General features: G+C 54.9%; 1 protein-coding gene across 1 annotated transcript in view; it reads right to left on the bottom strand.

The window, feature by feature from the left end:
- The window catches only part of PASK (PAS domain containing serine/threonine kinase), a 36,915-nt gene extending 26,877 nt beyond the window's left edge, over positions 1 to 10,038 (bottom strand). Inside the window, 7 exon segments of the mRNA XM_021679023.2 lie at positions 1,602 to 1,770; positions 3,564 to 3,824; positions 5,663 to 5,797; positions 6,331 to 6,465; positions 7,175 to 7,345; positions 7,919 to 8,151; positions 9,900 to 10,038. Coding sequence (XP_021534698.1) covers positions 1,602 to 1,770; positions 3,564 to 3,824; positions 5,663 to 5,797; positions 6,331 to 6,465; positions 7,175 to 7,345; positions 7,919 to 8,151; positions 9,900 to 10,038 — 1,243 coding nt within the window.
- Positions 10,039 to 16,638: the final 6,600 nt, after the last annotated feature.

Genomic DNA, 16,638 nt, shown 5'->3' on the forward strand with positions numbered 1-16,638 from the left:
ACTCCGGCAAGCCCATGTCTACGGCGTGTCGCAGACCAACGGCCTCTCGCCACCCTGCAGTGCGCCACGCCCCCGCTGCCCTGCCTGGGCCCTGCCTTCGGCCGGCAGAGTCCCACCAACGCCGGACCTGCCCCCTCGTCTGCCGTGAGCTCCAGGTAAACACCAATGTCCCTACCGTGACTCCCACGGGCCTGGCCCTCTGGTCTCCCTGCCACACCTGGACCTCCTCCCTGTCCCCAGAATGCCGCTTCTGCCTCCTCTGGTCTTCACTAAAAGCCACCTTCCCAAGGGGCCCTCCCAGGCCCCTGGACCCTGAGACGGCACACCCTCCCCCCTCTCTGCTCTTCCTCCTGAACGCTGGTCACCTTCCAGCCTGTCCCTGTGTGTCCCAGCGTCCTGGAATCAAGCCCTGCAGTGGGCTCCCTACTCAGCGGGGAGTCTGCTTGTCTCTCTGCCCCTCCCCCTGCTCATGCTCTCACTCTCTCTCTCAAATAAATAAAATCTTTGGGAAAAAAATTAATTTAATTTAATAAAACAGAATGTTGCAATCTAACCTCTGATGCCTCAAAAGCGACCCGTGGAGCATGGCCACCCGCCCCAGCCTCGGGTATGGGGCCCCGTGCTGAAGAAATCTTCCACAGAGCCCAGAAAACTGAGCACCGTCCAGCGACAGATCAGACACCGCATGCATGGCCCCCTTTCCCCCTCAGGGACTGTATTACACCCACGTGTGTGTTAATTCAAACAGCAGGTCCATCCTGCGGTGACAGCACGTAAGCAATGTGTTCCGGGGCGCCCTGAGCCTGCCCCATGCGGCAGCCTCCAACAGGGCCATGGGAGAGCCCCCTGGACACGCGATCGCCTGATGCTCCCAGCAGCCCTGTTTCATGTCCTACGTCCCCTCCCAGGGGGACGGCACCCCGTCAGCCTGGCTGGGTGTGCAGCAAGGGCGCGGCCCAGGGAGAGGGCGCTGGGAGAGAGGGGCCCTGCAAGCCGGGAGTGCTCCTGAGGCAGAACCGGGGAGCAGCTCCTCCTGGCTCCTTGTCCATGGGAAGGTGAGCACCAAGGGGGCTGCCAGGAGGCCCCAGTGCCTTCCCAGGAGCACAGGCACTGGCTCTGAGGTCCTATGCTCCCAGGTGCCCCAAAGCCACAGTGGCCCCCTTCAGGGCAGGGGCCGTGCGCCCACACGCTCCCCTACGATGCTCATGTCGTGGGGACTTAAAGCACCATGAAATGCTAAATTAAAAGTATAGGGGCTAATCATAACAAGCACGTATGGCAAGGACTACTAAACTTAGGGGTACTCTGACAGGCTACGTACGGCTCCACAGATCTACTTGTCAAAGACTGCCCATAAGCTACCTCCGTCCTACATCCAGGCACACGGTGATGAGAAATCCCCCGGGATCCTCTCTATGCTCGCATATGTGTCCCATCCCCTGGGAATACGGAAGGCCTACGAGGACATCCAACGCACGATAGCCCAGCGGCCACTCGCTTCCACTCTCCACCCCGCCCAGCACGCCCGTGCCCCGAACCCCTCCCCAGCTCCCTCGGAGGCATAGAGCTGTGTGCACCCGCAAGAGGGAGGCTGGGCTTACCCGCGGCCGAGCCGGCCGGGTTCCAGCTCTGCCGGGGGCCCACACTTGTCTCCCCAGGCTCACTCTGGTTGCCAGTGTCCAAGCAGTCGGCCAGGTCTGGCAGCGGTAAAGAAGTGTCACACGCAAGGCCCATGTAGTGGTAGAAGCCGGGAATCAGGAAAGTGATATTCTAGAAAACAAAGTAACATTTCAGAACCTGGACCACAGGCCCGTCCCCCCATCTAACCTGGGGAGAGAATGCAAACAACGTGAGCAAGTCTCTGGACAAGGTTAGGAAAGACGCCAGGTTGTATTCCTTTTCACAGACCCACAAAGCCCCTCTGACACCCAACAGGGAATTCATGATTTTTCCCCCTTTTTCTTATGAAAAAGACAAAATCAACAACTCTGAAGCTAGTTATACCAACACCTCTGTGTGTCCCAAGCCGATGTCTGGCCTTTGCCCATGTCGCCCTGACGCCTGGAAGCCATGCCTTCAAACTCCACCTTATGTGGCTCGCAGAGAGTGACGGGGGCCCAGCATAGGGACAAAGGGGCCTTGGGCACAGGAAACTGGCCCCTGGGTTCCTGCTGGCCGTGGCCTCAGCACAAGGGTCCCAGGCCCAAAGCTGCAAGGACACTCGCTTTCTCTGAACCCATGTGCCACCTCTGCTCCCAGAGGGGTGCCTGCAGCCATGTGAATCCAGAACACTGTCTAACCTCAGAGGCAGGGTGCTTCCACCCCCCACACACTCCCTAAAAGGACCCAACCCCTCAACATTCCTGCGGCAATCACTTGTCTAAAAATCACACTAAGCGCGTTTTCATTAACTTCAATCAAACTGAGTTTGCCTTCAGTTAACTAAATTTTAGCTTACTTGTTCCTTCGTATTTCTATTAGGAAACAGAGAGGGACCCGTTTTTGGAGCCTCAAAAGATGGCTGACTGTCACTGGGTCTGGGGTCGGCCCCACTGAGAACGACAAGAGGGGACTCCCTCCCTCCGTTTGCAAAACCCCTGGAGAACAAGGTGTTCAGGGAAAGGCTGCAGGCCCCCAAGAGCCAGACCGGCCAGGCACACAGAGACGGGGACCGCTGGACGTCAAAACCCCACTCAGCAGTGACCCTCCTGCCACTGAGTAGGGGGCCCACGTCCCCTTCCCAGAACCCCGGGACCATCTGAGGAGGACATGCCATGGCTGCCTGAGACGCTCACCTGCCCTTGGAGCTCAGCCCTCAAGTGACACCAGCCCGGCCACAGGCCCAGCCGGCCAGACACACGAGCAGACACGTCTTAGGAGGACGCCAGCCCCCGCTGACTCTACGTGGAGCACAATGACTCGTCCTGCTAAGCGCAGCCCGGAGGGCCAATTTGTGACCTAAATTCCAGATTGTCATGTCTGGGGCCCCAAGCTTATGGTGGTTTGCAGCAACAGATACAGACTGCTCGGCCCAGCCGCAGATGAAAATGGGGCAGCGGACATCCCTGACAGGCCTGGCTCCCGCTGTGCAGAGACCTCCACCCCACGCTCGAGAAATTCAGAGAAAGCTCAAGCCAAGGAAGAAGTTTATAGACACACCTTCCTCTGACCCTGACCCCATGAGAGGCCCCCCAGGATGGCCCCCAAGGCAGAGGAGGTGTGGACAACCCTGACCTCCGGGCGCCCAGCTGTGACATACACCCTCGTCCGATAACAGACCAGACCTCGCTCAGGACAGGTTTCGAGGCAACAGCCCCTCCCTCTCCAGGGACAGCATATGGAGACAAGGCTCTGGAGACGGTCCCGGGGGTCACTGAGTGCTCAGCGTGGGGTTCAGAGAAATGAGAGCCGCTAGGGAGAATGGTGCCCAGCATGCCCCGGGAAAGCCAGTGGGCCAGACTAGTAGACATGGAGGTACAGGCCTGTGACAAGCACACGTCCTCACTGAAAGCGGACCGGGCCCCTGCAGGGGAGGGCAGGCTGGCCACCCAGGGAGGTCCCACCTTGCCCAGGAGCTCCGTCTTCCCGTAACCGAACAGCATCAGTGCAAAGCTGTGGTTGATGCCGTAGATGGTCCCGTCGGGCAGGAGGGTGATGAGGCCGCTGATGGTGGAGAACACCCAGATGGATGCCGAGTAACCCAGCTCGGGGACTGCACTGCTGTCTTCCACCACCTCGCTACTGGACTCAGATTTCAGTTTTAAGCTCAGGGGGAAGGTGGTACCATCCTTGGCTCTCCCAACAGACCTCTGAATCTTGAGATTCTGGAAGAAACACACACCACCGAGCTGACAGCCGCATCTCACGTGGCCCAAGCTTTGAGTCTTTACAGCTCTAGACTTGAACCCATCCACGCCTCATGGGGAGCAAGCCCAGAACACCTCACTCCCCACACTGCTCCTCCTTCCCCAATCTCCCTGCACCCCACCTCTACCCCAGGGAAAGCAGAGCCCTGACCAAGAGCTGAGTCTGGTGGCGAGGGCATCACAGTCTAGCAGCTGCCCCCCACTCCAGAAAGGCCTGAGGACAGCACACACCAGGGCAACCAAGAAACACGCAAGGACTGGCCTCATGTCTGCGCCAACCCTGCAGGGAGGGAGGGCGGGCAGGTTTCTCCCCACCGTCTGCCTTGGGCCTCCAGTAGTCCCAGGGTCCCCCCACCCACGGATGGACCCCAACACTCACTCTGTCCTCCAGCCTGAGGGCCAGCCACTTCCAGCTGTTGCTGACCGTCCATCTGTGCCTCCTCAGCACCTCTATCACCCACAAAACCACATCCTTGCCCTGTTTCCCTGCCTTAAATACTTGGAATGTATCCAGTTTTGAGTAAATCTTGACCAAGTCCACATCCTAACCAAAGGCTTTGAGAGTGTGCTCCCTTTGGGTTTCCAGATGGCACACCAGCCCAGGGTTGTGTGTCTACCCCTCACCCAATCCCACCTGCCCTTTTTAGGGTCCACCCTGGGAGGCAGGAGATCTGAGGGAGCCCAAGTTGTGGGCATGGCCCGGAATGCAGGGGAGATTCCAATCCCCCAGTGCTGCGCCCTGAACAGGCTCGGACTTAGAGACACCAGGCTCCCCATGTCAAGGCTGCAGGCCAGGCCCCAGGTCCCAGGGGGCCCTATAAGCAATGAGGGGTACAGCGCCAGTCTCTGCTTGCTGCTGGGGTGTCAGGGGCTCCTGTTTGAGGCTATCACAAATGTGCTGCTGAGAACAAGCCCACACGTGCCTTTTGGCACACACTTCTCTCTGATGCGTGCCCAGGGGGGTCTGAGGTGGCCCGTGGTTACGTGGAACAGATGCTGCCACAGGATCCAAGGTGGCTGAGCCAATGGATGCTCCCACCAGCTCGGGACAGAAAAAAGGACACAGAGACAATAAGGACTGGTGGTGGGGTGAGGGCTCCAACCAAGCTGGAAGCTTAAAAATAGCAGAGACCCAGCTCAGAGGGCTCGGCTCCGAGGCTCCGAGGCTCCGGCCGGCCAGACAACCAGGGAGTGCCTACAGACATCCCGAAAGCATCTCGGATTCCTTGCAGCAGCAGAAGGGACTTTAGGCAAAAATCAAGCGACACTGGGCTGTGACATCAGTGGAATTCACCACAATGAGGGTCATTTGTGTGAAGGCCGCACGCTAGTAGGAAATGGGGCACCTGGGAACTGGGAGGATTCAGTCGGTAACAGAACCTCTCTCCACCAACCCCAAACCTCCACTGTCCCCAGAGCTGCCGCCCCCCCATTTGCCTGCCATCCTGCCCTCAGCCAGTTCTCCCTGCTCCTCAAGACCCCCAGACCTCCAGTAAAGAGCGACCCTAGCAGGCGATCCCCGCTCCAGGCTCCAGCGGGAGGACCGAGGAGACCGGTGGCCCGTTGGAGAGCCGCACAGGCTCTGACCCTCGCTCAAGGCTTTGGAACCCAGAGAGCAGGCAGCAGACACGGTGCCCACACGCGGGACGCGCCTGCTGCCAGAATCACCAGCCTGTGTCCCCAGGCCATGGATTCCAGTCTAAGACCCTATGGTCCCCGAGTAAACAGACTCCAGGGGCCACATGGCCCCAGGTACAGCTGCAAGGTGTGGCCGTCAGGGGTCCGCAGGGTCCTACCTGTGGGACAGGCTCGCCGGGGGGAGGGAGCTGCACAGAAGGGATCAGGTCTGCGATGTGCTGCCCGAGCGCCTCCTCCCCAGACCCGTACCCATGCAGGAGAGCAAACAGGCTGTCACAGGACGTTATGGTTCCCTTGGAGGAAAAACCAGCATCGTTAAGCATCACGGTAAAAACTTCTGGCACTTCGGCTTCAAACATCACGGAACGCCAAGCCTCCAGATTGAAAGCAAGACCGTTAGCCCCGCTCCTGCGGCAGGAGAGCACGAGGTGGGCACGAACATTCCTCAGGTCCTCATTCTCCCGCCGCCGGAGGCACCCCAATTATCGACCTCTGGAAGCATTCTGCAGATGCCCGGCACGGCCAGCCCAGGCCCAGGTGGCGTCTGAGCCCTGCGTGCCGGCCACCATGCTGACGGCTCGGCACACGCTACCTCACTGACGTGCTAAGACAATCCCAGGTCCCGGTTACACCCCTTCTACAGATGAGGAGACCGAGGCCCAGGGAGACTGCACCCCTTGCCGAAGGCGCACAGAGAGGGAGGGGTGCCGCGGGGCCAACCCTCCACGGGCCCCAGGGGCACACGGTGGGCCCCGGCGGCGGCTGAGGCCGGGGGAGGCGACACATGGTCAGCCCCACGCGGCTGGGACACGGAAGGCACACTCACATCGCCCCGGAAAGCGACCCAGGCGGACACCCGCTCCACAGGTTCCAGCACGACCACGCGGCTGCGCTCCTGCCTCACCCTCTTCATCCACACGGAAACCGGGGTCTTCTCCCCGCTGCGGCTCACCACGTCTACCTGCGGGGACGCACAGCCTTGGCCCCGGCCCTCCCCAGCCCCGGTGTGGGGGCGCCTGCAACCTGTGCTCCCCTGCCCACATCCAAGCCTGACACGGAGCCTTAGTCTGAGAGGACGCTGTCTCAGAAGAGAGGGTTTTCTCGTCAGCTTCCAGGCAGCGGAGCGGGAGCAGAGCCGCCCGTGAGCTGCTTCAGGGAACACACGCCAACACGCGCTGAGCAGTCAGTGTTCTGCACAATCGTCAGCCGCGTGGACAGTCCCCAGGACAGAGCGGCGGACCGCATCTCACGTCCCTCGGGGACTGGGCTGAGGGCTCAGCATCTCACATGCAGTTTAACCCGTCAACATCCCAGCTGACGCATCACACGGGGAGGCCCAACGCCCCGGGGAGACCTTTCCAGCCGTGCCAGCCCCGCCAACGAACACCAAACAAACAGCACTGGAGAGTCAGGGGTGCAGACAGTAAGATCAGGGCACTCCCCGCGGCATCCTGCCAGTTTGCAAACCGCCGCCGGAGCTTCCTCCCTCGCAGGCGGGGCCGCCCCTCACACCAGGCCCGCAGCCACCCCCTTCCGCTCCTGGGACGCTCTGCCCGCCACCCCAGCTGCTCCCCACACCAGCACCGAGGGAGGACGGCGGCCATGGTGACCAGTGACCGGCCGTATCTGCGGCGGGCCCCCAGCAGCACACCCCGGGAAGGCGCACTCACCACTGTGCCGAACACGACAGCGGCATGGCCATCGGCCTCCACGTGCTCTTCGCTGAGGGCCTTCACCACGTCGGAATCGGGCTTCAGGAAGAACTGCGTGAGCTTCTGGCCGATCAGGTCATGGCTGCTGTGCCCCAGGAGCTGGCAAGCCTTGTCGTTGGCAACCAGGATCTGAGGGTCGCAGAGAGGACCGGACACGAGCATCACCCACAGCGCCTCCAGCTCCAACCCGTGCCCCCCAGTGCCCTGCGGTTGGCGGGCTCACAGCCGCGACACCCTGGGCACCTCCGGGTCTTAACCACGGGGAAACAAGAAATGCCAGCACCACGACCGAAACCAGGTTTCCGTCACCCGCCAGGCTGGGCACGCCCCGCCACCAGGAGCACGTGGAGGAGATGAGGACTCGCACCACTCCCCGCCCACCTAATGATTTCGGTTATTTGCCTGTAAATGCCCACGATGCGCACACGGCCACCTCAGACCGTGGATCCCCGTTCTCATGGTCGTTGAGCCAACACCTTAGTGAGCACAGGGGAGTCATGCGGGTCATCCCTGTCCTTGAGTCTCTACCTTGACGAGAGGACTCAGTTTGTTTTGATTCGTATTCAGGTCTCTTTTGCTGCTACGGAGGGGGAACCAGGTGCTTCCCTAACTGCACTCCACACACACAGATTCCTCCGTCCGAGGTTACAGGTCGAAGGCACGGACCACACTCACAGCCGGGTCACGAGCCGAAGTCAGTACCTCCGTGGTCGTGGCGTCCACAGTGAACACGGCCTTGTTCGGGTTGCACACAGGGGTCGGGAGCAGGGGCGTGGACCATCCTGAGGACAAGCCCCGCAGCAGGGAGCAGCAGGACACGCTGCCCAGGGGCTGGGGCAGTTCCGGCCGCTCTGGCGGCACCAGGCAGTGCAGTTTGCTGGTGCAGATGTTCTGGGCAGCCAGTGACGACAAACAGTAGGAATTCCATCTGTCTTCTGGAAAGAAAAGGAAAAGGAGCTTTAGACCTCACAAGGCTGCCAGGAGTGCGCTTCTCGACCATACCAAAGCACACAGCCCCTGCTCTCAAGTCCTGCGAAAGGATCCAAGGATCACATCAACCTGCAGAGTTCAACCTTCACCCTCCAGTGTCCATGTGAACGGCCCCGAGTCCCCCTGGGTGCTGTCCAGCCACAGAGCACATCCTACAGGAGACACAACGGCCCAAGCTCAGCATTTCTGTGGAAACACTCTCTGAGGTCCCTTCCCACCACCCAAGGGGTGTTTTCCTGTGTCTGCCCTTACAGACCCACAGCCCCTCTAGCTACCCGCCGGCACTTATTCCTGGAAAGTCGCCCAAATCCAAGAGCTGCCTGCTCACTCGGCCCCTCTCTCCATTCCCTCATTCACAGGTCAGGTTCACTCACCACCCCTCCAGAAAACCTGCTCTCAGTAACTTGTCCAGTGGCCCCCAAGATGCTCAACCCCATCGCCAATTCTCAGCACTCACCCTACCCCAGCCCTGGGCCAGGGGCTTGCTCCCTGCCTCCTAAACCACCTGCCCTTGGCGGGGCTCCCTCTCCCCTCCACCTCCCTGACCTCTCACCACGGCAGAAGCTCAGACTCAGGCTCACCCCCTCCACTCCATCCCACCCACTCTTTGCTGGCTTCAAATACACTCCACATAGGAATGTGCTGCTGGCCCCACAAACCCCTGCCTTGCCTCTCTCCTTTCCTATCTCAGTAAATGGCAACTCCATCCTTCCAGCAGCTCAAAATCCAGACAAAAACAACTCTTCCCTCCTTTCCCCTTCTCAGTTCACAGGCCCACCCTGGACCGTTCTCTGGGCCTGGAAACCGCATGGCCATCTGCTTGGCCCTCCACTTCCCTGGCCGCCCCAAGCTCAGCTCAACCCTCCTCACACCATGGGACAGGCACCGCAACCCTGGCTCTGCCCCTGGTCCCCATGCAGAGACCAGGAAGCCCGTGCTCCTGAGGACAGCTGCCTGCCTCACAGACCTGCCCAGCCCTCCCTGCAGAATCTCTGGTCCTCACCAGGAGGACCCAGCATCTCTTTCCCTCCAAACACTCCCATCCTGTGCTCCCAGGCTGGTGTGTGAGCTGAGTTCCAACCCTCCTCTTCCTTTATGGGACTGTTCCCCTCCTCCTCCCTCCCCCGGCAGCCTTGTCCCCCAGCTCCGGACCTTCCCATTGTCCTAACCGACTTCCCCACACTCTAGGTCCACCCAGCTGCAGGCCTGCACCTGCTGTCTCCTTAAGCACCCCCTCAGACAACGAGCCCTCTGAGCTCTGGAGGCACCAGCGGACTTGGAAAAGCAAGTGAGTGAGTGGGCAGCAGGTGCCTCGACATCTCGGCCCAGCCCAGGCACTGCCTCCCACACTGGGAAGCTGGCTGCCGCTGAGCCCGCAAAACTCGTCTGCATGCAGGAGGAAAGCATGAGCCTGCCGTGCAGTCAGTAAATAGTTACTGAACTAGATCAGCCAAACTGTATTTCACTTGCACGGCAGCCCGGCCCAGGATCGTGCTCGCACACACTCTGAAGCAAGGCAAGTCTCGGGCCCAAGAACCACAGCAGCACGACGGCCCGGGGGGTGCCCATCAGAACCGCCACCAGTGCACACCAAGCACCTCATCTGCGAGAACAGAAAACCCGATCAAAGCCTAGAGTGACTCGTCATTTTCATCTTCAACACTGACGCCCACAATGCCCAGGAGGGGGTTACCGGAGAGGCCCATCCTGCTCTGGCAGAGCTTCGAAAGCCCATTCCTTCTGCTCAGGTGTCTGTGGGCCGAGGACAGGGACTCGCTGGGCTTGGAGGCGGTCCACACAGCTGGGCTCTCGGGGGAGCCTCCGTCCTCCATCGGGAGCTGGCTGGCCAGGGCAGCAACCGTCAACTAGAAAACAAAGTGGACCCAATCAGCATCGGCAACACAATAGTAGGAAAGCAGTTTAACCAACTAATCCTTCGGCAGGTTGAGTGCAGCTCAGCCCCAAAAGGCTCCCACGCACCCCACTGCCACGTGGGCCAGGACCTCCAATGCAAGGCCAGTGACCAAAGTCCTGCTAAAAGAAGCTCTTTCGGAGAAATGCAGAACAAGAGATGGGAAGAGAGAGGGAAACAGAGGGAAAGAACAGAACAGGGCGCGAAGAGGCCGTGAAGGCTACAGCTCCACGCAAACTGAAGAATGCTCCCGATGCCACGAGGGCCCGCCAGCCGGTGCGCCTCTGAGTAGCCCCAGCCTTCCCCAAATCCAGGGGTTCTGGCCAGCTGCACCCAGAACCATCCAAGGGGCTGCTGACAAACAAGCGATGCAAAGCCATAGCAGAGAGTCTGGAGGTAAGCCTGGTACCAGGGATTTGTGGTTTAACTGCGTGGTTTCTAAGTACTTGTAGATCGGCAAGCAGTCCTAAGGAAAAAAATACAGAAAAATCTCATGTGTCCTTCACAGTTTCTTCCGGACAGTGCTGGAGGCCCGGGCCAGGAGCCTGGATGAAGGAGGAGTCCAAGGGACGAGGGCAATGTGCCCACCCCAAGCCTGGGTGCCCTCTCCACGATCACCTTCTGAGCATGTGGAACCCACTTCTGAGACCCGCACTGGCTTCTTCCCCCATCAGGGCTCCCTCGTGGGTACACAAAGGCCCAAAGACTGGCCAAGGAGCTTCCTTTGCAAGAAGACCAAGCTTCAATAAGCAGGCGGGGGCACCCACACAGGACAGACCTGCTATGGAAAGAAAAGGGGGGCTGACCCTCCCACGCCACATCGCAGCACGGAACTCCAAGGAGGCCCAGCCCGCCAGTTCTATCCTGGCTTTAGGGCATCATGAATATTCGCCACCAGCACAGAAGGGCAGTGGCTTTCATAGTTACCAGTTTGTGAGCCCAATTTATAATTTTGCATATGGGGATAACCGTATGGGGTTTCTAGTACGCTCACGCCCCAGGCCCCTCAGCTGTTAGGGCCTGGCCAATGCCCGCCTCAGCTGCCAGCTTCTGAGCATGGTGAGGCAGGGGTCCCCAAGACAGACAGAAAACTGAAGGCCCCACTATCACCAGTGTGGAAGGATGTTAACATCAAAACATGCCAAAGACCTACACAAATGGAGATTGGTACAGCAAAGGAACATAAAGGACAATGGAACATAATCAGCTTCAGAAACAGACCTGTGTCTGTTAAGGAGCTCGGCACAGAGTGAAGATCAAAGGGGAATGAACAGTGCTCCCCAGCACAGTGAGGCCCTGGACGGCCCCCTGGCCTTCCAGCTTCAGCCCCCTTCTATGCAAAATGTGAATAACGATAAGGCACATGTCACAGCACTCTCGTGAGGACCCAAGGACCTAAGCTGGGTCTGCAAACCATAAATGCTGAATAGCTGTGAGCTGCCAGTTTTAAAAAGAATTAGCGTAATTAGACCAGGGTGAAGTTGCATCCCTGTGACTTGCCATGTACAAAAATTAGTTCCAGGTGAATTCAAAAACGAAAGATAAAAGTTCTAGAAAAAAATAAGATAGAGAATACAATGGTCTGGGTAACTATCGAGCAGCCCTCGCATTTCAGAGCAGCTAGAGTACATCAAGGGTATCGGTCTGTGGCATCTCTGAGCTACCTGAGAGTAAGACACACGCTTAAGAAGATAAAGATGCATATGGGCTGGAGCTAGACCTGTGAGCGAGTCACCCTCACAAGACGGGGCCCCCTCAGAGAAGCCAGGGGCCCTGAGGAGGAAAAGTGTGGCCCCAGCTCAGCAGCCTGGGCCCAGGCAAAAGCAATCTTCCCAGAAGCAAAGCATCCTAAATACAGGTTTCCAAGAGCAAGACCAACCAAATATGCTCCCTTCCAATGACGAAGACAAGGAAACAAGCCCCCCTCAGTGACAGTCTACAGAAAAATCAAACAGATTCAGACACAAGAGAACATCAGATACTAGAAATGACTGTGTATATGTTTAAAATACAAAAGATGGGAGTCACAAAAGTGAGCAGAACAAGAGTTTCTCAGAAACAACTACATATTGAAAGAATCAAACCAGCTTTCTAGAAATTAAAATTTTAAAACTTCAGCATTAAAAAAAATGAATTTGTAATTTAAACTTACCCTCAAAGATCTCTAGGCCCAGATGGCTTCACTGGTGAATTCTCTCAAATGTTTAAGAAGGAAATAACATCAGTACTACACAAACTCCTCCAGAAATAAAAACAGGCTGAGCATATCCAGCCCAGTGTTTGAGGCCAGCATCACCCTGATGCCAAAGCCAGACAAAAACATTGCTAGAAAAGGAAACTGCAGACCAATAACTCTCATGAACAGAGATACAAAAATCCTCAACAAGATGTTAACAAATCCACCGAGGCAATATATAAAAAGGAGAATTCACTACAACCAAGTGGGGTTTATCACAGCAATAAAAGACTAATTTAACATTTGGAAATCAGTCAACGTAATTCACCATATCAACAAGCTAAAGAAGGAAAAAAAAAAAAGGAGGAAAAATCACACAACCGTATCAATTGATATCAAAAAAGCGTTGGACAAAATCCAACACCCCTCCACAGGAAAACACACTCAACAGTTAGGAAGTGAGCACATCCTACCCCTGCTCAAGAGCATACATGAAGAACCTACAGCCAGAGATGCTTGCCTTCCAAGGTCAGGGGCAGGGTGAGGAAGGCCACGTAGCCTCTTCTCTTCAGCACTATCCTGGGGGGACAGTCAGTACACAAAGGCAAGAAAAAGAAATAAAAGGCACATACACTAGAAAGAACAGCATAAAGCTATCTCAATTCACAGACGACAGGATCATATACGTAGAAAATCCTAAGGATTCATAAGAAGACTAACAACCAGAGATTTTTTTTTTTAAAAGGGGGTGGAGGGTAAAGGTTTTAAATAGACACTTCACCAAAGAAGGCGTACAAATCACAAAGAAGCATGTGAGAAAAATGTTCACCACCATTCGTAACATGGGAAATGCAAGTCAAACTGTCCCGAGCTGTCACACACAAGCACTAGGGTGGCTAAAATTACAAAGAGTGGAAACACAGAGTGTCGGTCAGGATGGGGAGCAGCCAGAACACTCACAGAGTACTGGCAGGAAGACACGATGTGCACCCACCCACACCAGAAAGCAGTCTGCCAGTGAGCCCAGGACACAGTGCTTGCACGAGGTATCTGCCCGGGAAGGAGAGGGAGACAGCGATGGCCCTGATGGGCCCCAGTGCCGTGGAGCTGGGCCAGAGAACACTTCCTGCAGGATTCCGTCGGCGCCAAGCACGCGCCAAGACAGGCCTGATCCACTGGGGCAGAAAGCCAGGCGGGCGCAGACCAGGGCCAGTGGTGCGGAGGGCGGGGGCTGACTCAGGAAGAGCACAGAGGGGCTTTGGAGGGTGATGGGAACGCTCTCCGACTCCACTGTGCTCACGATCCTGCAGCTGTGGAAGCATCTCAACACTCCCTGAACTGTCCGTAAATTTATTGTCCGTAAATTCTCACCATAACGTTAATTTTTAATGTCAATGAATGAGTAAGACAAGCAGGTAGTCACGGCTGGAAAGAAAATTAGAGGATCGGTAGATCTGTGAATAAATAACCCAGAATGCAACTCAGGGAAACAAGAACATAGAAATATGAGAGAGAAGTTAAGAGATAAAGACGGGGAGAACTGAACAGCTAACTGGAGAGGGGAGAGGAAGAAACATTTGAAGAGGTAAGAATGAGCAACAAATCCACAGACCCAGGGCCCTGAGGGGGACAACCCCACCTACCAGCTGTGAAAACCCGACAGGAAGCCATGGCGTGGGTGTGTCCAGGCAGGAATAACCAAACTGATCAAAGGAACGGAGGACGACCAGCCCCGGCCCCACGAGGCTGCCAACACTGGACGCCTGACTGCGGGAGCGGCTCCGGGCCCTGGGGGGGAAGCCAGGCAACTCCATGTCCAGCCAAGAAACAGTGACAGCAGAGCGACCAACACGCCGCACGCGAAAAGCAATGTCCAGGACACCAAAGACTTAACTTGTGAAAGTCAAAACACTAAACTTTTAGAGGAAAATTGGAAAGACCTTCGGTAAGACTTTGGGCAAGGAAGGTTTTCTTCAGCAAGACACAAAAAGCTCTAACTGTAACATAAGATTGATAAATTTAACATTAAAGTTGAGAATGCCTGTTCACCAAAAATACCTCAAACAAAATGATATAAACCCCAAGTTGGAAGAAGAGATTTGCCACATATAGAACCAGGAAATTAATATCCAGGGTAGTTTAAAAGGCCAATAATTTAAAATTTAAAAAAACAAAAAGTAAAAGACACACAGCTCCATGGAAAAATGGAAACGAAAATTTCACAGAAGAGGAAGTGGACAATAAACCTACAACAAGAGGCTTAGCTTTATTAGCATAATCGTGACAATTTAACACCTACTAAACCAGCAAAACTTAATAATTGTAATAATATTAAATATTGATAGAGATGTGGATTAATGGGACTCGAACAAATTAATATAATCTCTTCTGAAAACAATTTAAGTCAAACAGTAACCTACTAGGACAGTATATCCCCCTCTTAGACTTCTATTCTATAGGATCCTTGCACATATGTAGCGAGTCACACTCAAGAATGTTCGGGGCAGCATGGCTCACAATGGCAAAAAAAAAAAAGGAAGAAAAGAAAAAAACCTGAACACTCATCAATAAGAAAACAGATTTAAAATTCTGGTATATTCATACTATGAGTTATAAAAATGAAAACAAATTCTATATAGGCAATGATGATAAATCTTAGCAATATAATAAGCGAAAAAATCAAGTTACAAAAGACCATCAATAGTAAAATTCCCTTTTTACAACGCCCCCCCCATCTACATACATTGTTCAGGGGTACACATGAATGTGAAAAACCCAAACTTCGGGCAGGGGGGTTCCTCTGGGCAGGGGGGTTCCTCTGAGGGTTCAGCAGCAAACCGGAATAGAGAACCGCACAATGGCCTAGGATCTTTCGGTTCCTAATTTGGGGGGTGGGCTTAAATGAGTTCACTTCATTGTTATGATTCATGACTAATGTCGCATTCATCTTTTTGAACCATCAGCTAGCATACACTAGAAAGTTAAGAGATGTTTTCTACACATATGTATATATCCAGGGCTGGACCATAACAGCAGCAGCTGATACTGAACCAAAAGAGTAAGAAGCAAAAGAGAAATTAAATAGCAAAGTACTAGAACGTATTGCTTTCCTTCTCTAAGCATCTAAATGGACTAATTATTTCTAAAATAAATAACATCATGTTTTCATTTCTATTTCTACAACCAACCTACTGACAAAGCACAGAGACTTGATTATAGCTTCAGACTACACTGTGAATGTCATAGAACTCTGATTTGTAAAAAACCAAAAACATGACTCTTCAGACTACGTTGTAAATTTACTAATAAAACTCTTTAGAATACATTGTAAGTATTATAAAAGTTGACTTTGTAAAAATAACAAGAAGAGGGAGAGGAGGGAGGGAAGTGAAGGGAGGGTAAGGGCCAATGCTTGGTCTTGCATGGGAGGAGGTAGATTAAGTCGCGTCTAAAGCTGACAAATCAAGTGGATGTAGGAAAGCCAAATCGTTTTTCCCTTTGTGGCTTCTGTGCCCTCTGTGGTGGGCCACATGCCGATTAGCATGGCACACCACATCCACGCCACGTGGAACAGAGGCCCACAGCACCTCTGCAGAGCCACCCAGCGCCTCCAGCTCCACAGGCCTCCGAGAACACAGGGCCTGGCTGCACACAACCTTAGATCACTCCTTTTTCACAGGTTTAATTCAAAGGCTAACCAGAAACTCCTGCCAGTCCAGCCCTAAGTTTTTAGAACAGTTTTCCTGGGTTCTGGGGCTTTCTGTACCTGTTCTGAGCAGAAGATATAGGACGTTGAACCCAGAGAGGACCTGGTGATGTCTCAGAGTGATCCTATTGCTGTTGCTAGTTTTGATTTCAGAAGGCATGAGTGACCCCCCTCAGACCAAAGAGAAGCAAGGAGAGGTTTGCAGGGAGTTTCTGGGAGAGTACTCAGCTTATGGGTGAACTTCTTTTTTTTTTTAAAGATTTTATTTATTTATTTGAGAGAGAATGAGATAGAGAGAGAGAGAGCATGAGAGGGAGGAGGGTCAGAGGGAGAAGCAGGCTCCCCGCCGAGCAGGGAGCCCGATGCGGGACTCGATCCCGGGACTCCAGGATCGTGACCTGAGCCGAAGGCAGACACTTAACGACTGAGCCACCCAGGCACCCCAAGATTTTATTTATTTAAGAGAGAGAGAGCATGAGAAGGGGGAGGGTCAGAGGGAGAAGCAGACTCCCCGCCGAGCAGGGAGCCCAATGCGGGGCTCGATCCAGGGACTCCAGGATCATGACCTGAGCCGAAGGCAGACGCTTAACGACTGAGCCACCCAGGCGCCCCAAGATTTTTATTTATTTATTATTGAG

The sequence above is a fragment of the Neomonachus schauinslandi genome, chromosome 3 (genome assembly GCF_002201575.2).
Source record: "Neomonachus schauinslandi chromosome 3, ASM220157v2, whole genome shotgun sequence".
Taxonomy (NCBI): Eukaryota; Metazoa; Chordata; class Mammalia; order Carnivora; family Phocidae; genus Neomonachus; species Neomonachus schauinslandi.